General features: G+C 41.7%; 1 protein-coding gene across 3 annotated transcripts in view; it reads left to right on the top strand.

The window, feature by feature from the left end:
- MORC3 (MORC family CW-type zinc finger 3) overlaps positions 1-15,892 on the top strand; it is a 42,362-nt gene extending 26,470 nt beyond the window's left edge. The window contains exons 10-17 of one of the 3 annotated variants that reach the window (XM_054700285.1): positions 1,832-1,936; positions 4,922-5,044; positions 5,149-5,223; positions 6,204-6,249; positions 8,800-8,903; positions 10,301-11,189; positions 12,464-12,621; positions 14,383-15,892. In XM_054700285.1, the coding sequence (XP_054556260.1) occupies positions 1,832-1,936; positions 4,922-5,044; positions 5,149-5,223; positions 6,204-6,249; positions 8,800-8,903; positions 10,301-11,189; positions 12,464-12,621; positions 14,383-14,536 (1,654 nt within the window). In that variant the 3' untranslated portion in view covers positions 14,537-15,892. Of the gene's footprint in view, positions 1-1,831; positions 1,937-4,921; positions 5,045-5,148; positions 5,224-6,203; positions 6,250-8,739; positions 8,904-10,300; positions 11,190-12,463; positions 12,622-14,382 lie in introns of all 3 variants that reach the window. The other 2 variants (XM_037524963.2, XM_037524964.2) reach the window with 2 other exon arrangements.
- The last annotated feature ends 6,216 nt before the right edge of the window (positions 15,893-22,108 follow it).

Below are 22,108 nucleotides of genomic sequence, written 5' to 3'. Positions count from 1 at the left end.
TTCCACATATAAGTGACACCACCTGGCATTTATCTCTCTCCTTCTGCCTTATTTTACTTAGTATAATCCCTTCCAGCTCTAGTCATGTTGCCACAAATGGCATCTTTTTTTTTTTTAAGATTTTTTTTATTTATGCATACAAGAACTGGGGTACAGGCCAGAGGTATGGGGAGATGAAAGGATTCACCACAGACAGAGTGGGGAACATAACAGGCGGATCAACTGAAATACACTGCTGAGGGGAGCAGCAGGGAGTCAGGAGAGGTCTGCTGTACCATGTGGGTCAGCTCCCTGGCCAGGAATCGAACTCATGCTGCAGTGGCTGCAGACTGCTTCATAGTTTGCGTCTTAACCCCTTGCGCCACCAGGCAGGCCCAGATGGCATCTTTTTTGATTGCAGAGTAATATTCCATTTTGTATGTATACCACACTTTATTCACTCATCTGTTTTGGGCACTTAAGTTCTTTCCATAGCTTGGCCATTGTAAATAATGCTTCAGTACATGGCGGCAGTGCAAGTTTCCTTTTGAATTAAAGTTTTTGTAGATACTTAGGAGTGGGATTGCTGGGTCTTATGGCAGATCCATTTTTAATTTTTTGAGAAACCTCCATACTGCTTTCCAATAGGAGCTGTAACAGTCTGCATTCCCACCACAAGTGTCATTCCCCACCATCTCCAGCATTGGTTTGTGATCTTTTTGATGTGGGTCATTTTTACCCATGTGGGGTGGTATCTCATTGTGGTTTTGATTTGTATTTTCCTGATGATAAATGGTAATGAACAATGTTTCATGTGCCTGTCTTCTTTGGAGAAGTTCCTGTTTAGCTCTTCTGCCCATTTTATGATTGGGTTATTTTCTTTTCGTTGAATTGTATGAGTTCTTTGTAGATATTTGATGTCAATCCTTGTCAGATGTGTATAGTATGCGAATATTTTCTGCCATTCAGTAGGGTGTCCTGAAGTCTTGGTTTTTAAAAAGCTTTATTTTAAATTTAGAATGTTACACTGACTTTATCTTGTGAACACAGTTCCTGGCACAGTAGATGCTTAACTCATTGTTGTGGGCTTAGTTTTATTTATCTCAATAGATCCCATCCATTTGCTTTTTATTAATTTATTTTTTTAAAAATATTTATGCATATAATAGCTGGGGTGCAGACCAGAAGCGTGGAGGGGTGAGAGGGTTCACCAGAGATGGAGTAGGGAGCAGAACAGGCAGACTGACTGAAATACGCTGCTGAGGGGAGCATTGGGCAAGTCAGGAGAGGTCTGCTGTGCCATGTGGGTTGCTCCCTGGCTGGGGATTGAACTTGTGGACAGCTTCATAGGTTGTGTCTCAACCTGTTGTGCCACCAGGGAGGTCCATGCTTTTTATTAATTTCTTAGTGTGGGAGAAGTGGAAGTCTCAATTGTGGGGCAGAAGCTATTTTGCTGGTGATGGTAGCTTTTATAAACCATAAATTTGAGTTCTAATTTGAACTGAAGCTTAGAGTTGAAATTTGAGTCTATGGTTCTTCCAGTAATTGGTCTACACACTTTGTAACAGAGTATCCAAAGTGGTGCTAGCGCTTCGTGTATTACTTCCTAGATCTCCTGGTTCTGTTGTCCGTCCTTACTGAGTGTCATCATGTCTTTAAATCTGCCTTGTTAACTGTGACTTTGGAGTCATCCAAACTCCCCCACCCCCTCTCCACAGTTGTGCTATCCCTGCCCTCCCCCACAGTATCCATGGGACCTTTACTAGGTTGTTACTGCTGTTGTTCTGTCTGACAGCCATTTAATTTTTATTTTTTTTTTTCTTGGATTGATTTTATAATTTACTTGTTCAAGGCTTACAATAGCAGCGCTTGGGGAAAAGCTGAACGATTACTGGAATGAGATGAAAGTGAAGAAAAATTCAGAATATCCTCTCAGTTTGCCAGTTGAAGATATACAGTAAGTACATTAAAAATGCATCAACCCCTCCTGATATCAAGATGTGATATTAGAGGGTATTATGATTGTAAAGGTGTTTACAAACTTTTGACTAACCCATAGTAAGGAATAAATTCTATAACTTGAATGAACACACTGTAAAATGAATGAGTGTGTGTGTGTGTGTGTGTGTGTGTGTTTGTAGATACAATACGCACAAAAGATTCATGAAATGGTTTTTTTGGGTTTTTTTGGTGATACTGCTATTTATTTATTTTTATTTTTTATATCATTGTTCATTTTTGTACAATATTTGATTTCTCCTCTTAGGTATAGTCCCAATAATTCTCCTACCACCGCAGCACCCATGAACCATCACCATACTCTGTGTTCTTCCCTTCCCTGTTATGACCTTTCTCCCTGAATTTGTCAAATTTTTATCTAATTTTGGGAAACTGAGTAATTTATGTAATCCATAGCAGTTGTTCCAAGAACTATTCCAAATTGAACTGTGGTCATTTGCCAAAAAAGAACAGAGACAAATATTCTCACCACTTGAAACTACTAGAGTTTGTCTGTCAAGTGATTATCAAAGTATAGATCAATTGAATCAGAGTTTTCTGAAATGTACATTCATGAATTCTACCTGGACCTAGGAAATCAGAATTTCTTTAGATAATATAGGACAATTTGCATTTTAATAAGCACCATGATTAATTATATAACCTAAAGTTTGAGCACTAATAATGTACTTTGTATCTGCAGCTAGTGATTTGATTGCTGCCCAGGCTTGGCCCTGGAATTGTAATTATGTTAACTAATAATATAAGAAAAATTTTCATCTCTCTAATCACTGGAATTTACAGTGATTAAAGTAAATCAAAATTATAGTTTTGATTTCTTTATGTTTAGAAATCCCAAATGTTGTAGTGAAATAGCATTTACATACCTATATGTTTCATGTTAAATCATTTTTTTAAAAGATTTATTTATTTATGCATATGAAAACTGGGGTACAGGCCAGAAGTGTTGGGGGGGGGTGAGAGGATTTCACCCAGAGAAGAGCGGGGAACAGAACAGGCAGACTGACTGAAATACACTGCTGTGGGGAGCAGTGGGGAGACAGGAGAGGTCTGCTGCGCCATGTGGGTCAGCTCCCTGGCCGGCTGGGGATCGAACATGTGCCGTGCTGCAGTAGCTTCGGATAGCTTCACAGTGCTGTGCTTAACCCCTTGTGCCACCAGGGAGGCCTACATGCACATATTTTTGAACTTATAGTTTATTGAAGTAACATCTCATGTTATATGTGTTTCAGATGTACATCATTATAGACTTCTGCATGTACTACATTAAGTTCACTACTAAAGTTAGCCTTTTATAAACTTCCATTTTTGCATGTGTAAAATAGGAACATTAATAACACTTAACTTTTAGAGTTTTAGAGTTACAAGAATTAAATGATGCCTGACAAGTACTCAGTAACACATAGCATGTAGTAACAATGCTGAATGAATAGTAACTACTGATAGAAAGGTGTCCAGGATATAGGATGAAAAATTAAGAGATGCATGTCAGGGAATGAATTTCCCATTGTATTTTTTTTAATAGTCCGAGGGCTTTATTTTTTCCACCCCTATCAGCCATGACTTCATAGGGAATGGGTTCTAGCAGCTCAGGCTCTTTCCATGGGTTCTTACACAGAGAGGGTCTTTGGAGGGATCAGGCTGGCACTTCAGTGGAACCCAAGTACCTTTGCTTTGACTTCATTTTTTTCTGATCATTTTCTTTGACACATTTCAGGAAATGATCTCAGCTCTTAGAGTGCTTCATATGCTGAACACAATATTAATTCTCTTGGCAAGAATTTTGCCTTTGACTTGTTTACAACAATGCCAACTGCATGCTGGGTAACATTGTAGATACTCCTGTGTTGTCATGGTAACATTTGTGGGGTCTTCCTTTGTGAATAGTGCCCATCCTTTGGCATCCACAATATCACCTTTCTTTTGGATTCTTGTGGATGTGGGCCGACGAACAACTCCACTTTTTCTAAAAGGCATGGAAACATAGGGCGGGTGCCTCTCTCCTTGCCTTGTGTTGAAGATGACTAGTGATTCCTTGAAGATGGCAGATCCGGCATTGTACTGTTTGTTAAAGTATACATATATACATGCAGACTTCTGTAATCATAGAAAACTATTGCCAGGATTTTTAAAATTGGCAGTCATAATTGAAGATATAAATCTGTATTTATTTTGTGAATGTCTGAATTGTTTGAAATTTTACACATTTGGGTTTTTTTTGTTGTTGTTGTTGTTGTTTTATTTTTTTGTTTTTTTGTGGGACCCTCGCCGAGGGCCAGGGATCGAACTGGCGCTGCAGAGGCTGCAGGCAGCCTCGCAACCCAGCGCTCAACCGCTGTGCCACCAGGGGAGGCCCTATACATCTTTTTTTTTTAACTGATTTAAAAAGTTATTGGCATTCAAGTAAAGTTTTAGGAAAATGATTCTACATAAACTGTTAATAGGGTCACTAATTCTCAAAGGTAAGAAGATAACAGCATTTTATAAACCAAAAACATACAAATTTTAGTTACTGAGAGATATGCTATATAATAGAGATTAAATTTAATAAAATTAAATTGGCTTAAATTACAGTAATACAACTCATCTATTTTCTATAATTAAGAAAATAAAAGATACTAGATTTGACATTGCATATGCTGACAGTATAAATTGCAGAGCAAGGCATTTATAATAATTTCAGTTTTTGCTACCAGAACAAATTTAATGGCATGCTCTATAAAATACTTTGTTTTAAATGGGTCTATCACTGTTAACCTTTGAAGTTAACCAAATGGTTTTTAAAACTTAAATTGCTCAACAGAAGTTTTCAGGGATAGGATTAAATAATAGGAAGCATTTTGTGATACAAATTATATAAAAAAATCTGATGAGATGCTTAGTTCCAACTTTCCATGCTAACGCTTTGTTATTTTGTTAACAGGAAAAGTCCTGATCAGACATGGGTTCAATGTGATTCCTGTCTAAAGTGGCGAAAGTTACCAGATGGGATAGATCAACTTCCAGAAAAATGGTATTGCTTCAATAACCCTGACCCACAGTTCAGGTACCATCTAGTTGGTAGTGCCCTTTTTGGAAAGGCAGAAAGTACTGTTCAGGATATATGAGCAGGCGCTGGTGACATTTATTTCCATGTGATTTTTTGACTAGAAATTGTGATGTTCCAGAAGAACCTGAAGATGAAGATTTGGTGCATCCCACTTATGAAAAAACCTACAAAAAGAAGTGAGTGTCTATTACTGTGTGGTGGGCAAATAATGCCCAGATTGTGAACAGTGAACAGGATGGGTATTCGGTGTTAGTTAACGCTTCTCCAAGTTACAACCATAGGAAGATTATGACCCAAAAAAAAAAAAGATTTATGGTATGGAATGCATACCATCAAGTTTTATTTTGTTTTTAAAGTTTGTATGGGGGTGCCTGCTGTTTTTTCGCCCAATACTTAGTGTTCTTCTAGCTATAAGACTCTGCCAAATGAGTAATTGTCTTTTGGGACCACACACAGAAGAGTCATAAGTGAATTGAATACTGCCCTTCATGAACTTGTAGTCTAAGACTTGTGTCCATTACCAATTAGAAGTTCATGTGCATCACCAAAGGCACAGTCCATAAAGCCCAGAAGGAGAGATTACTTTGCCTGGAAATGGGGAGGGCTGAAGTGGAAAACTCAGGAGGGACATTTTTGTTACAGCCTTGAAAGATGCATAGGATGGAAATATACAGGGAACAGGGATATATTGAGCTTGACTAGAATACACATGTGAAAGGGCATAATGGAAAATGGATGCGGGATAAATAAGATGTGTAATGATTGTCAGCCATGGAGAAGTGGATGCTAATTACTGCACACAGCAGGCCGAGTTCACTGAGAATCTTCCAGATGGTATTGATTTGTAGTGCATGGTTTTTAAAAATAAATCCAGCAGCAGGACTGTAAGTAAGGAAACAAGTTGGAAACCTGTGTGATTCCCAGTTCAAAGGTCTGAGAATAGTGCCTTTGAGGATGGGAAGCTTCAGGCAGACATTAGGGGTTTATTGAGGTGAAAGGTGGAGCGTAATGCTTACTGCTGCTGCTGATGCAGGAAAAGCAGAGGTTGGTGTGCTGAGTTGTGAAATGGCAGGTATGTCATGGGAAAATGGGATTGAAAAGGAATAATGAAGCAAATATAAATATGTTCATTTTTTATCTTTTTTTTTCTTTAAAGAGACAAGGAAAAATTAAGGATCAGACAACTGGAAGTGATCCCTCGGGTAATTAAACCTTTCACTTTATAGCCATGTATTGGACAGCAACTTCTCACTTAACATCTTTTATAAGTTTTTGGAAACTGCAGCTTTATGCAAATGATGTCTAACAAAATTAGGTCCTTACATTCTGTTAACGTGGACTGGTTTTTTTTCTCTCACCAATGTTTTAACTAAAGACTATGAGTAAAAAATCTCCTTATTTGAGCACCTGCTATGTTGGATAGTGGTTAGTTTAGCAACTGCAAGTTCAAGCTTAGAAGTTCCACTCATGAAGTGATCTTGTTCACTAAGTTTACAGTCCCTCACTCCTGTCCCTCCTTCCCAACCCTGACTTCTGACCCCACCAGCTTCATTTAGTCTCTTTGATTTTACCCTTTATTTGGGCATCTTCTGAGGAAAGGCAGCTATTCTTTTAAGAATCTTACAGTCACGGGCCTCCCTGGTGGCACAGGGGTTAAACTCTCAGCGTTTCAAGCTATCACCAGCAACTGCAGCCTGAGTTCGATCCTCGGCCAGGGAACTGACTCATGGTGCAGCAGACCCCTCCTGTCTCCCCGCTGCTCCCCTTAGTATATTTCAGTTGATCCGCCTGTTCTGCTCTTCACTCTGTCTCTGGTGAATCCTCTCACCCCCTAGTCTACACCCCAGTTCTTGTGTGCATTGATAAATAAAAATAAATGTTTTAAAAAAGAATCTTACAGTCAGTTAGGCAGTCAAGGAAAAATGCACAGTGCACACCGGGGGCCTTGTCCCAGTGCTCACCTGGACCAGAGCTGTGTGGTCCAGAGAGAAGGAAGTATTTGTCTTCCTGACTGGGTAATTGTGCTTCTTGTATAAGAAGTTCTGGTCTGCTCCAGATGCATGTGTTTGTTTATAACTACATGGAGGTGTTTTCTTGCATAATAGCTAAGGACCTGTGGTGAGAGCAGAACTGGGGAAAAAAGAACAGTGGACTTCCTTTGGTATTTAAAGACAGTCCTTTGTTATCTTCAATTGCTTTCTCTTAGAAAAACTAAGTTTTTATTATATCTTAATTAGTCCTTTATATAGTTCAGGATCAGCAGATCTTTCTGATAAAGGCTGATTAGTAAATTTTTTTAAAGATTTATTTATTATGTCTACAAGAGCTGGGGTACAGGCCAGAGGTGTTGGGGGGGGGCGGTGGTGGGTGAAAGGATTCACCAGAGACAGAGCGGGGAACAAAACAGACAGACTGACGAAATACACTGCTGAGGGGAGCAGCAGGTGGCAGGAGAGGTCTGCGCACCATGTGGGACCCTCGCCTGGCGGCCAGGGATCGAACTGGCACTGCAGAGGCTGCAGGCAGCTTCGCAGCCCAGCATTCAACTGCTGCGCCACCAGGGAGGCCCCCCAGTAAATTTTTTTTTTTAAGATCTATTTATGCATATAAAGCTGGGATGTAGGCCAGTGGTACAGGGGGTGAGAGGATTCACCAGAGACAGAGTGGGGAGCAGAACAGGCGGAATGACTGAAATACGCTGCTGAGGGGAGCAGCAGGCAAGTCAGGAGAGGTCTGCTGTGCCATGTAGGTCAGCTCCCTGGCTGGGGATCAAACTCTATCTGCAGTGGTTGCAGATTGCTTCATAGTGCTGATGCTTAACCTCTTGTGCCACCAGGGAGGCCTCTGGTTAGTAAATATTTGAGATTTTGGGGGCAACATACGGTTTCTGCTGCATAGCCTTTGTTAGTTTATTTTGTTTTGTTCATACTTTTAAATATAAACGTAGGGCCTCCCTGGTGGGGGTTAAAGTCTCACCATTCTTTCTTTTTAAGATTTATTTATTTATTTATACATGCACTGGGTACAGTCAGAAGCGCGGGAGGGTGAGAGAATTCGCCAGAGCGGGGAGCAGAGCAGGCAGAAGGACTGAAGTACACTGCTGAGGGGAGTAACGGGCAGCAGGAGAGGTCTGTGCGCCATGTGGGACCCTCCTCCGGTGGCCGGGGAGCAGCCGGGGATTGAACTGGCGCTGCAGAGGCCACGGGCAGCTTCGCAACCCGGCGCTCAACCGCTGCGCCACTGGGGAGGCCCGAAAGTCTCACCATTCTGATCAGTAACTATTGCGGCAAGAATTCAATCCCTGGCTAGGGAGCTAACCCACATGGCGCAGCAGACCTCTCCTGTCTCCCCCTACTCCTCTCAGCAGTGTATTTCAGTAGATCCCTCTGTCTCTGGTGAATCTTCTGACCACCCCCTGCTGTGGCCTGTACCCCAGCTCTTGTATGCATAAATAGATAAAAAATAAAATCTTTTTTTAAAAAAGTAAGCCCAGTCTTGGGCTCTCACCACAGGTCCTCACTTGTAGACTGGACGTGGCTCACTGACCTGTTTGTTGCTCCCGGGTATGGCATAGGAATGTATGAATTGATAGTAGTGCTCAGTGTTTACTGATTGCAGGGAAAATAATAGCTGTGTTTGGCATGTCACATTAAAATTATTAAACTAGATCGGGCTTTTTTATCCTCCAACAGATTAATATTGACCAATTTCGAACAACCCCTATGTCAAGTCAAAACTTTTTGCCTTTGAAGGAAAGTGTTCCAAGAGGACACCCTTCAGAAACACCAAGTACTTACACAACAAGACTTATAAATAATCATCGAGTTTCCTCCCAGTCTGAACCTGAGAACAACAGGTAAGTGGCTAAAATGGGTTTTTCCATTTGGGGAATGAATAATAAACAGCTTTTAGTTGGCACTTCTGGGGCAGTAATGCAGTTCTAGGAAACTGGTTTACATGCATGTAGAAGTCTTAGGTACAAGTTACTCTGCTTTTATTATCTAAATCCCACCTTTCATTTATGCCTCCTGAAATAAATTTTTAAACTATTAATTGTATTCATTGTGGAATTTGATCAGGTTATCACTTCTTTGAAATTCTGTATAGTATGAAAATTACTGTTAAGATGATCAGAACTCAAAGATAAACATGAAGCAATTAACAGTAAATACTGATGTCAAGTGTTTGGCCTCTGGGTTCTTAGTCTCACCCTTAGCACTGCTTTGGTATTTAAAGACAGTGCCTTTGTTGTGTGTTTTGGGTGAGTGGATGAAGAAGAAAAAGTCTGAGTGATATGTGAATTGAATAGTTAGCCCTTTTGACGGGGATGGACAGGGAAGGCTTTGTGATGAGGTGATATTGCGTTGGTTCCTGAAATTCTGCGAGTATTAGTGGCCTGTTCCAGGGTACTGCAGTGGACACCAGTGATGAAGAGCGTGCTCTCAGAAAGCTGGTAGCCCAGACTGGCTCCATCTGATGTTTGTTATTGAAGGAAACATTGAAACAAGCTTCTTGGGGATAGTGGACCAGATTTTCTGAAAGATTTAGTAGCCTTCGTCAAATTTTTTGGGAACTTTTGACCTCAGAAAAGATTAGAAATAACTGCCTTTATATGTACATATATTCAAGGAGGGCATATTCTAAAGTAGTTTGATTTTTATAGCATGCATTTTGGGGACTCTTTTGGGCTGGTTTGCTACTTAATTAAGAACTTGTGTAATTTTTTTTTAAACAAGTCTCAGTATTTTTTGGCTTTTTTTTTTTTTAAAGATGGCACCAAAGTTAAAAAAAGTAAAATCTATAATATATAAGACAAAAAGTAATGGATTTTTTTTTTTACGTGACTAACATCAAATTGAAGAAGAGTATAAAGGAATTTTTCACTAAAAGTTTTTACAGTCTTTATTCTCAAGTTCCTGATGCCAGAGTCTGGAAAGGTAGTGTCTGAACTAAGTCTTGAGGAGGACAAGTAGGAACTAGCCTGGTATCAAAAACAACAGGGAATTCCCAATGAAATGATGAACTCCCCACGCTCCCAGTCTCAGAATTTTGAAGCATTTGGTGCTTCTGAAGGTGGAAGTCAAATTTTTTATGTAATGTATATTTTACTGAAATAACATTATAGTATAGCAATACCATTTTTTAAAAAAGCAAAGATTTCTTTGAATTTCAAGATAGGTCACTTCAAGTTTGACTATTTTGTCCATAGCTTACAATTGCTTACAATTGTTTTATGTGTAAAATATTTTCTAGCCTAAAACGAAGACTTCCTATTCGTTCCTCAATTTTGAATGCAAAGAATCGGAGATTGAGTAATCAAGCATTTGAAAATTCAACTTATAAGGAAGAAGATGATGATGATGAAGATGTCATCATCTTAGAAGAAAACAGTACTCCCAAGCCTGCTATAGATCATGATGTTGAAGTGAAAGCAGAACAGAGTCAAGTGGAGCAAAGTGGTATTGTGGTCGAGCCGGGGTCTGATAACGAACCCCGTGGCCAGACCAGTTCAGTGGGCACCTCGGCCTCCAGGTGTGATCAGGGGACAACTGCAGCCACCCAGACTGAAGTACCGAGTTTAGTTGTTAAAAAGGAAGAGACTGTTGAAGATGAGATCGATGCAAGGAACCATGCGTCTGTCCTGCCGTCCTGTGGAGAAGCTGAGGTGAAGACACACGAGGCCAAGGAAACCTTGGATAAATCTGGGGGTGACTGCCAGTTAAACGAACTGAAAAGTGAGCTACTTCTAGTTACCCAAGAAAAAGAAAATTATAAAAGACAGTGTCAGGTGTTTACTGATCAAATCAAAGTGTTACAACAGAAAATAGCAGACATGAACGACAAATTTGTGAAGAAGGAAACTTGCCACCAGTCTACTGAAACCGATGCTGTGTTTTTACTCGAAAGTATTAATGGCAAATCTGAAAGCACAGACCACATAGTGTCGCAATATCAGCAAGCTTTGGAAGAAATAGAGAAGCTGAAAAAGCAGTGCAGTGCTTTGCAGCATGTGAAGGCTGAGTGCAGTCAGTGTTCTAGCAGCGAGAGTAAAAGTGAAATGGATGAAATGGTTGTACAGCTGGATGACGTGTTTAGACAGCTGGACAAATGCACTGTTGAGCGGGACCGGTATAAACACGAGGTGAGTTCCGTCTTCAGTGTGGCCATGGCAGTCTGGGGCATTTCCACAGACTGGACAAAGTTTGCCTAATATTTCCTACTCACTGTGTATTACTCAACTGCTTTTCAGAGGGGGATTGGTCTTCCTGGGGGCATATTGAAACTTATGGGCATCTAGGCACAATTTTTGGTTGTTAAAATGTCTTAGAAGATGCGTATTTGATGGGCAGTGACCAGATTTGGTGAATGTTCTGCATTGCACAGGGCATTGCCGTGCAAGAAGGGATGTCCGGCTTAAAATATCAGTGCCAGCCCTGTTGAGACACTCGGTTACTCATGCTAGTGGAGACAGTACATCCAGTTGTAAGCCCCGTACGAGTAGGAATGGCATTCTTACTTCATAGGTAGACCTCGCGTTAGTTGCGAGTAGTTTCATGTGCAGGTGACATAAAACAAATGCCCATGTATCAGAGATGCGGGCTCCCTCATCGTTGCTTTGCTTCTCAACGTGTAGTTGTGTCCTGCGATGGTGGTTCAGGTCCAGCCATCGCTTACCCTACATTCCAAACAGCAAGAAAGGGGGGTGTAGTTTCTGAAAGTTCTTGTGTTCATCATCTGTTGGAAATTAGTCAGTTGGCTCATGGGAGCCCAGGGAAATTGGTCTTAATTCAGGGGTTCTTTCACAGAGGAAGGAGGAGGAGAACCTAGATGTCAGGCGACCAGAAGTGGCCTCTCCCTCCATATGCCCCCGCTTCAAATTTGGGGAGGTTTTTCTTTTAAAAAAGTCTTATGTATTCATGGGGTACTTGAAAGGAGTTTTCCTGCTAAAAGAGTTTGGAAATGATAGTAAGGTCTCTATTCTTGGCAATTTTGTTGATGGAACTGCTTTTATTCAGATATTGATCTTGATGCATTGGCTCATGAACTAGATAGCAAAATATCTAAAAATCAGCCTAAGTAAACTATTATAACTTATAGCAGGTGATTGTGCAAGAAATGAAAGCTATTGGATGTCACCATAATTTAGGCGTTTGTCCCGGGTTTTCAGTTTTTAAATACCACTTGGTTTTATTCAAGTGATAGTTAACATTTTATATTCTTCGGTGTCAAAAGATGTAAAAAGGTAGACCTCAAAGCAAGTGAAGTTTTATTTATATTTGGCTATTGGGGATTTTTTTGGTTTGGTTGCTCTTTTGTCTTGATGGTCAGCCATTTTAATCACAATTATTACCTTAAATTTGAACTTTGACATTAGTATTTTTTAGTTTTGGAGTTATAAAATTAATTTTTTTGTAGGTTGAATTATTGGAGATGGAAAAATCGCAAATCCGTTCAAAGTGTGAGGAACTGAAAACTGAAATTGAACAATTAAAATCGACAAGTCAACAGATAGGACCAGATGTGTCAACTTCAAGTAATGTTGAGGAGTCTGTAAATTTTGCTGATGGGGAAAGGTAATATTACATGACGCATTTCCCTGGGGCTGCAGTTCTGGCTCCTGTGACACTTATTTGCTGGCACACATGAAATAGCTGTTGTTCTATCAAAAGACGTCATTATCTGCGGTGATCCTGACATGACAGGCAGGAAATAGAGAAGTACATTCCGCTGTCGTTCCCTCAGGGAGCTCTGGTTTAGGGACGGCTTCAGTGAAACAGGAATTTGGAAGAACAAAACACTAGGTTGGTCAAGGTGGTTTGGAATGCTTTTTGGGGAAATGTGAAAATGGAGCCAGATATTGAAAAATGGGGTGAATTTGGCATGACTTGAAGACAAGAAACTATTACAGGAAACTTAAGTTTTCATCTTCATTTCTTTACCTTTGTACTCGGCACCATTTCTTTATGTTTTGCTCTTTGTTTCTCTGTGTGCCTTCCCAGTCTTCACTTTTAGGAAATCACAAAATTACTGAGAATTGCCAGAGTACAGGTGACTATTAAGAAGGAGTTTTTCTGAGAAAATCAGAAAACTTAATGATTACCCTATCAGTAAGATATAAAGTGTGCTAGTGGCTCTATTTTGATTTTTGCTTTTGCTGATGGGAGAGTGAATGACACTGACATGTTGATGACTTGCATTCACAAGCAGTCATTAAGAGCGAGGGTTTATAATATTCTACCTGCTAATATGTTACAAACTGAGACCTGAAGGTACTGGCGATGGGAAATGCTCTACTGTCCTCACTAGACATTGTTTTTTAGCTTAAGTTTTTAAAGAATTTCATTAAATCTGTTATGGAAATTGAATCGAGCAGTACATATAAACATTGGAGTGCAGGAGGTTACTCTCAGTACTATCGGGCTGTCTCTAGCCCCTGCAGCAGGAGCTCTGTCTCTGGCCAGGGAGGTGACCCACATGGCGCAGCAGACCTCTCCTGTCTTGCCCGCTCCTCCCCTCAGCAGTGTATTTCAGTACATTTGTCTGTTCTCCCCTCTCTGTTACTGGTGAATCCTCTCACCCCCCACACCTCCGGCTCACACCCCAGTTCTTGTATGCAAAAATAAATAAATCTTTTAGAAAGAGATCCTTGCCAGGGTTCGAGCTTGTGCTTCACTGGCTACCAATAGCTTGATAGTGTGCTGAGACAACCCCTTGCAGACCCCTGCTTCAGTGGTCTTTGACATGAAAGCAACTGTTTGGTTGTAGGTATTTGAAGTTCAGATATGTACATTTAAACTTGGAAGGAAAGATAATGGTCATCGAATCCATAGTTTCCCAGTGTTTGCACCAAACATGTTTGTTCCCTTTACCTGGTAATACAGTAGCTAGGTGTGAGCGTCAGTACGTTGTAGGTTCAAAGAAGTTCTGCATTTTTTTTTTTTTTAGAGATATTTATTTATGTATACAAGAGCTGGGGTACAGGCCAGAGGTGTGGGATTGGGGGTGAGAGGATTCACCAGAGATTAGAGTGGGGAGCAGAACAGGCAGATCTACTGAAATACACTGCTGAGGGGACAGGAGAGGTCTGCTGTGCCATGTGGGTCAGCTCCATGGCCATGTGGGTAGCTCCCCGGCCGGGGATAGAACTGAACTCGTGCTGCAGTAGCTGCGGCTATCTTCGTAGGTTGCGTCTTAACCCCTAGCGCCACCAGGGAGGCCCTGAGTCTATATATTATCGAAGATTTTATCTACACTTTACTTAGATTTTAAATTTTACGTGAATGTTAAGCTGTATTATAATGCCGATCTAATTAGTGTAATGTTTTTATTTGCAGCCTTAAACTTCGATCTCTTCGAGTTAACGTGGGACAGCTGCTGGCCATGATTGTACCTGATCTCGACCTTCAGCAAGTGAACTATGATGTTGACGTAGTTGATGAGATTTTAGGACAAGTTGTTGAACAAATGAGTGAAATCAGTAGTACTTAAAGTCTATTTTCTGTGAGATAATAAAAATTTATTTACTCGATCCTTTTGGTTGTACAGCTTTCAAAATGTAAACAATGTTGTTTTATAGATAGGGTAAGTAAGACTGAAGAACCAGGATCTTTACTGTATTCTATGCATCCAGGTGTGGCTCCGAGTACTGTGGACACATCACCACACTTTTTGAAATAGCTGCGAATCTCTGGTTTTCAGCAGCTGAATAGCTAACTCCTGATTGTTTTAAAATGTAAATATTTGTAATTAAGTCTGCACATATTTTTTTATTACCCTGGAGGACCTGTGTTTTTCACCAAGAGCTTTTCAGGTGCCCCTAACCTTTGTGCAATCTTTTCTGGTTCCCCAAAATGTATTTTTCTCAGACTTGAGGACTGTGCCATAAATACAAATGGAAATGTTACCTTTGATTTTCTTACCGAGAAGTTTAAACAGGATTTTTTAAAAATGTAATGACTCTTGATAAGCTAAGTTGTAATTGAATTGAGCTTTAGTGTTTGTTTTCTATGAATCCTATCTCTGAAATATTTTATTCATAAAAATAAGGTATTAAGAAATTGACTCCATTCATTTTGCCAGGATTTTTCTTGTGCTGAGATTGCCAATCATGGTTAAACACAAAGTGTTTTTATAGAACAAAGAATGAATCTTTAGTATTAAAAAAAAGTGTGAAAAATACTGAATGTCCCACATTTGCTTTGAAACCCATTTTTAGCTGCTTAGTCAGCATGGAGTGGGCACAATAATTGTTTGATATTTCTTTTTGTGAAATTTCCTGTACAGCCTTTTGTAGGATTACTACAGGTAATTGTGAGTTGAGGAAGACAATCTTTCTCTAACAATATTGCATACCTTTTATTATAATGCAGACCTGAGTGTTTCACATCCTGGAGTGAAGCAAAAAACTGTCCTAGGATTATAGTATTACCTGCCATAAAATGTCTACTTCATTGGTCCCATGTTTCGTGCAATTTTAAAGAGATGGCTTTTATTAAGTATAACTATGTATATAATTAAGAATCGTATTTTCCATAACTAAAATGTTTATTATTTTTTCAAAGTTTTATCATTACTATTTATTTTTACTTTTGTTTCTGAATATTCAGTACATGTTCCTTTTGTATGTATCGTTAATTACATGTCTGTCATATACAATTTAAAATTTTTACTGTACATTAACTGCTAGAGGAAGCAAATAAATGAGGATTGGTTTTATTTGCTTGATAAAGTAATTGAAGGTATTTTTGGTATGAAGCTGGTTTTCTGTCTCAATTGTACCTGCCCCAAATTTAAAACATCTTGTAATAAAAATATATCTATATGATGGCTAGCTCTTCAGATATTACTTGCAAAGAAGTTTATTCAAATTATATTTTGGAAACTGAAATGAGGTCCATTAGACCTTCCAGCTAAGCTCATTTTGCTATATTAATTATTGGTTATATTTAGAAGACTAAACTAAGGCTTTCTCAGACAGTGCTACAGCAGTGTTACAGAGCAAGGTCAAAGGGCCGCGACAAGGCAGGAGGCCAGGCTGCTGTCTGTGGGTTCTCACTGAGTGCAGAATTGCAACCGCTTGGGTTCAAGGAACAACAAAAAGGTTTATATAACAAATGGGACACAACTGTTCCTAAGGCCACAACAGGCCAGCAGTCTCACCTTGGATGGTGTCCACAGTGTCCAGAAGTCCCAAACAAAAGCTGCTCGTGCATGATGGTGCTGTCCCATCAACGAGGACCTGGAGCTCGTGGCATGCCCCCAAGCAGTAAGCCAGCATCCAACTCACGTGGCAGCTGGAGGTGCTCACAGGTGTGGCAGCTGAGATGGCAACGCGCAGCCACAGCAAGTCTGTAGGCTGGTCTGCATAGCCCCAGAGGCTGAGCCCAGCAGTCATGAGGGCACCAGTGCCGGGAGGCAGTGTCGGATGATCTGAAGCAGTGTCAGATCTTAGGTCACCCAGACACACAATGTTGGGCACCATCAGTCACCAGGAGGCGGCGTCAGAGACACCATTATTAACAGCTCTGTGAGCCGTTGGCCTACAAAGGCCAGCAACCCTGAGACAGCAGGTGGGGCCTATGGTGCTCCTTTCAGTCGCCTCAGAGGAGGCAGACGGTGGCAGCCAGGTCTTTTGCTTTTATACTTTTCTTCACAGGTCAGCTGTTGATGCTTCTTTCTTTGCAGGCCAGGATCAAAATTTCTAAGCTGGCTCCTGCCTGCCTTATGTCCTCTTTTAGCTTCCCCACCCTACAAGCCTAATTGGACTGTTTTTAATCCTAAGTGACTGATTGGACCATTTAGCACCAATCAGCTCATTCTTGTTTTTTAATCTGAATAGCTAATGAGCTTGGCTTGAACCTGACTGGTTCATTTAGCTTGCACCAGATTGTTCCATTCTGTGATCCAGGCGCCAAATATAAAAGGGTAATCTTGGTGCTGACATGGACCCTACTTTCCCTGACCTCAGGGCAGGCTCATGGGCTGGTGGGCTTCCGAGGAGCTGTGGCTGGAGGCACTGTGCGCCCAGTACCCGTTTAGTGGGGCCAGGTGGAACAATAATAGGTGGGGTGGGTGGGGGGAAAGTGCCTATTGCAGCACTGCACGGTTGCCTCCTGGCAGCGCACCATATTGGTTAGGATAGGCAAGGCCCTCTACTGCCTGCAGTTCCAGGGAGTGGCCACCCTGGAGCTGGCCCAGTGGGGCCTCTGGGCTTACTCTCACCTCTGTGGGGCTTGCTCAAGCACCGGGCCACCTTGCTACTGTAGCCCCAGTGGGGCTAAATGCCCTGGGGAAGCGTGTCAGGGAAACCACTGTCGCCTGTCTTCACTGCCAGCATGGCTGGCAACCTGAGCCCCATTGGCGTCACTGGCGGCGGGGGGTAAGATGCCTGCCACCCGCTATAGTTTGAGCTAACTCCAAGCAGCGTGCTTCTTGGAGCCCAAGGGGGATCTGCGAGCTGGCACTCAAACTGGGCCACTGCAGGAGAGGCCATCAAGCCTGGTCCCGTGAAGTGGGCCTCCATGCAGCCATCCTGCAGCCTCCTGCTGTAGGGCAGCCTGGATGTTAGTCCGAGGCAGGGCTCTGGGTGGCTGGTGGGAAACTTCTGCTGCCAGCAGCGCAGGGCTTGCTGGGGAGGGGCTGCCTGCAGGGAGCACGCTTCCAGGAGCAGTGAGAGCCCCCTCCACACCTGCCACACTGGCTGCTGCGTGCTTGGGGCAGCAGGGCAAGGAAACCATGGCTGCCCCTGACTCCAGACAGTACGAGTTTCATTCCCACTAGGACTCTGAGAAGTGGCTCCTCTTGAGAGAGGGTGTGGGTCTTCTACAGGCAAAAAGAAATGGTTTCTTTGTATCATCAATCTTTTAAGGCAATGTTGGGTAAATAGCACCTGTGAAGAGCATGTCTGCGTCTTAATATGTTGCAGTTCTTTCTGGAACTGGCTAACTTTCTGGTCAACTGTATTCTTGCAAAAATAGATTTTTTTATGTGACTGACTTTGTGGGAAGTTAAACATGATATTCAAAAGAGAAACTAGTTAAATTGATACTTTGGATAGATTTTTCACTTTTTAAAGAAGTACTGCCAAAATGTGGCTAACAGAGGACTCCCTGGTGGCGGAGGGGTTAAAGACAGCGCTATCAAGCTACTGCCAGCCACTGCAGCACGAATTCTATCTCCAGCCCTCCAGGGTGCTGCCCACATGGCACAGCAGACCTCTCCTGCCTTGCCCGCTGCTCCCCTCAGCAGTGGATTTCAGTGGATCCGCCTGTTCTGTTCCCCACTCTGTCTCTGGTGAATCCTCTCACCCCCAACACCTCTGGCTTACACCCCAGTTCTTGTATGCATAAATAAATCTTTTTTTAAAAAATGTGGCTAACAAATTTAATAACAAAAAAACGATGTAGGCACGTTTTCCTGGCATATATAATATTGAAGTAGAGATACCTGTTTTTATTAAGTTAAACTTGTAAAATGCTAAGTTGTGAGCATACTACTGTTTAAAGGAACATTTTTAAAACAAAATCAATGTGAGGAAATAAACAGAATAGTCTACAGCCCTACAAACGGCACTGCCGGACTAGTCGGCTAAGGCTCCAGAATGAGGACATGCCGAGTGGGCGGCCGTGTGGCAGATCCCGGTGTGGAGACGTAACCCCTTGCGCCACCAGGGAGGCCCTCATCTTTTGATAGTAAAAAATTTGCTACTGTGAACATTAATAAATACATACCACATGCTTTTCAAGTATATATTTCAAGAGTGTCAATACTACTTCTAGAGCTTTTTCATCACCTGAAACAAACACTGTACCACTGAGCAATAACTCCCCATTCTGCTCTCCCGATAATATCTACCTTCAGGCTACTGTGAACTTGCTTAATCTAACAATATAAGAGGAATTGCAGATATTTGTCTTTGTGTTTGTTTTTTTCCCACTCTCCCAGTTTTTTTAATTGGGTGGTTTGTTTTTTGTTGGGTGGCTGGAGGGCATTAAATGATTTGCAAATATTTTCTCCCACTTGGTCTTTACTCTTGATTGTGTCCTTTTATAGACCAGAGTTTTTAATTTTGGTGAAGTTCAATTTATTTTTCTTTTGTTGTACTGTTGGTATCATATCCAAGAAGTCATTGACTAATTCAATGTCATGACAGTTTTCCCCTGTTTTCTTCTAGGAGTTTTATAGATTTACCTCTTACATTTAGCTTAGCCCTTACATACTAGGTATCCATTTTGAGTTACCTTTGACTGTAATATAAGAGTCTAACTTCTTACATATTGATATCATTTCCCCAACATCACTTGTCGAAAAAGACTTTTCTTACACTGAGTGGTCATTCAACCCCGGTAAAAAGTGATCGGCCATGTATGTGAAGGTTTATTATTTTGGTTCACTGTTCCTTTGGTCTGTAAGCCTGATCTTCTGCCCCTTACCACACTGTTTTGATTATTATAGCTTTCTATTTAGTTTTGAAATAAAAAAGTATGAATCCTCCAACGTTGCTCTTTTTTCAAGATGGTTTTGATTATTCAGGGTCCCTTTAGACTCCATACGAATTCCCAGGTGGGTTTTTCTGTTTCTGCAAGACACACCGTTGAGATTTTGGATAGGAATTTCTTTGAATTTGTAGATCACTTTTGGCAGTATTGTTTTAACAATATTAAGTATTCCAACCCACAAAGGGGTCCTCCACTTATTTATATCTTTAATTCAGCAATGCTTTGTAGCTGTTCCTGTACGCATTATTTGCCTCTGCCTAAGTTTATGCCTAAGTGTGTTTTTTCCTTTAGAAGCTATTGTAATTGGAATTGTTTTCTCAATGCCCTTTTTGAATTGTTCATTGCTAGTGTTCAGAAATACAACTGATTTTTGTGTGACTCTATATCCTGAAATTTTGCTAAATTCATTTATTAACCATAACAGCTTTTGTGTCTGTAAACTAAGATTTTCTAGATAAGATGTTATCATCCGCAAAGAGATGATTTGACTTCTCCCCGTTCAATTTGGATATCTTTTTTAATTTTTATTTTTGCTTAACTGCTTTTGCTGTAATTGCCAAAACTGTGTTAAAGAGAAGTGGTGACATCTGGCACCCTTGTCTTGTTCCTGATCTTAGGGGGAAAGATTTCGGTCTTTAACCTTTAAGTATGATGTCAGATGTGGGGTTTTCATATATGACTTTTAGCATACATATTACCTTCTAGTCTGCGCTTTCTTTTAAACCATGAGTGTGTTGACATTTTTTGTTTTAAATTTTTTTTAAGATTTTTTTTTATACAAGAACTGGGGTACAGGACAGAGGCACGGGAGGGTGAGAGGATTCACCAGAGACAGAGTGGGGAGCAGAACAGGCAGACGGATGGACCAAAGGCACTGCTGAGGGGAGCAGCAGGCAAGACAGGAGAGGTCTGCAGCACCGTGTGGGTATCTCCCCGGCCGGCTGGGAATCAAACCTGTGCTCAGAGGCTGTGGACAGCTTCACAGCACGGTGCTCAACCACCTGCGCCACCGGGGAGGCCCTGTTGAATTTGTTAAGTGCCTTTTTGCATCAGTTGATGTGATCATGTGTTCCTTTCCCTGCCCCCATTCTTGTAGGTTGGATTACAATGATTGATTTTCTTATGTTAAACTTGCATTCCAGGTATAACTCCCTCTTGCTTATGGTGTGTAGTCCTTTTAATATATTGTTGAATTTGGTTTGCTAGAATCTTATCAATATTCATAATATTTACCTGTATTTTTCTTTTCTCGTTGTCTATCTTGTTTTGATATCAGGGAAATGCAGGCTTTATAGAATGGGTTATGGAGTATTTCCACTTTAATTTTGGGGAAGAGTTTGAGAAGGACTGGCATTAATTCTTAAAGGTTTGGTAAAATTCACCAAATTCTACCACACATCTATCTACACAGCCATCTGTCCAGGGCCTGCCTGTGTTGGAAGGTTATTAATTATTGAGTCACTTTACTTACCGGTATCAGGTCTATTCCGAATTTCTATTTCTTCATGATTTAGGTCATCCAATTTGCTGGCATACACACGTTCACAGGATCCTCTTTTTATAAACATAATCCTCTTTCATTTCGCCAGTATCAGTAGTAAATGGCTTCACTTTTTCCTGATTTTAGTAATTTGAGTATTCTTTGTTTCTTGGTCGATTTTGTGAAAGGTTTGTCAGTTCTGTTGATGTTTTCAAAGAACCAGGTCTGGGCTCTGTTGATTTTCTCTATTGTTTTTCTATTCTCTATTGCCTCTCGCATATTTTGAAGCAAATTCTAAACATTCTATAACTTCACTTGTAAATAATTTAGGATTGCCTCTAAAATATGAACATTTAAAAATCATTAAATATTTAAAGAGCATTTAAAAACAAAAGAATCATTGCTATACCATTAAAAATAGGTTCAATAATATCGAATCTAGTCAGTGTTCAAATTTCTCTGGTCATTTCATAATTACTTTTCCAGCTGGAGTGTCCAAAGTCGCATCCAAACAAGGGCTGGTAGCCAGGTCCCAGCAGGACCCCCTTCTGCTGTTCTCTTCCTTTTGTTTTCACTTGTTAAAGTCCGCGGCAGCTCGGCCCCTCTTCGCCAGGGTGCCCAGGGCCCCAGCAGTGGCCCCAGCAGAGGCGCGCCAGGTGTTCACTGAAGGTGCTCACCGGGCGGGAGCGCCTGCGGGAAGCACCTGCCGAGCTCACTCACCCCCCCGCGGGCGCTGGCGTCTGGCAGGAACCGGGCCCGGGAGCCCCGCCCACCAGGAGGCGGAGCCCGGGAGCCTCGCCCACCAGGAGGCGGACCTCCAGGAGTCCCGCCCACTAGGAGGCGGAGCCGGAGTCCCGCCCACCAGGAGGCGGACCTCCAGGAGTCCCGCCCACCAGGAGGCGGAGCTGGAATCCCGCCCACCAGGAGGCGGACCTCCAGGAGTCCCGCCCACCAGGGGGCGGAGCCGGAGTCCCGCCCAGCAGGGGGCGGAGCCGGGAGTCCCGCCCAGCGGGGGCGGGGCCTGCGGCGCGCGGGAACCGGCGCGGCGCGGCGGCGGGCGGCAGGTACGGGGGGTTCCCGGGT

The sequence above is a fragment of the Talpa occidentalis genome, unplaced genomic scaffold (genome assembly GCF_014898055.3).
Source record: "Talpa occidentalis isolate TD23 unplaced genomic scaffold, MPIMG_talOcc4v2.1 talOcc4.4, whole genome shotgun sequence".
NCBI classification, from domain to species: Eukaryota; Metazoa; Chordata; class Mammalia; order Eulipotyphla; family Talpidae; genus Talpa; species Talpa occidentalis.
The sequence above is the reverse complement of the archived record's forward strand: the minus strand, read 5'-3'. Positions and strand labels throughout refer to the sequence as shown.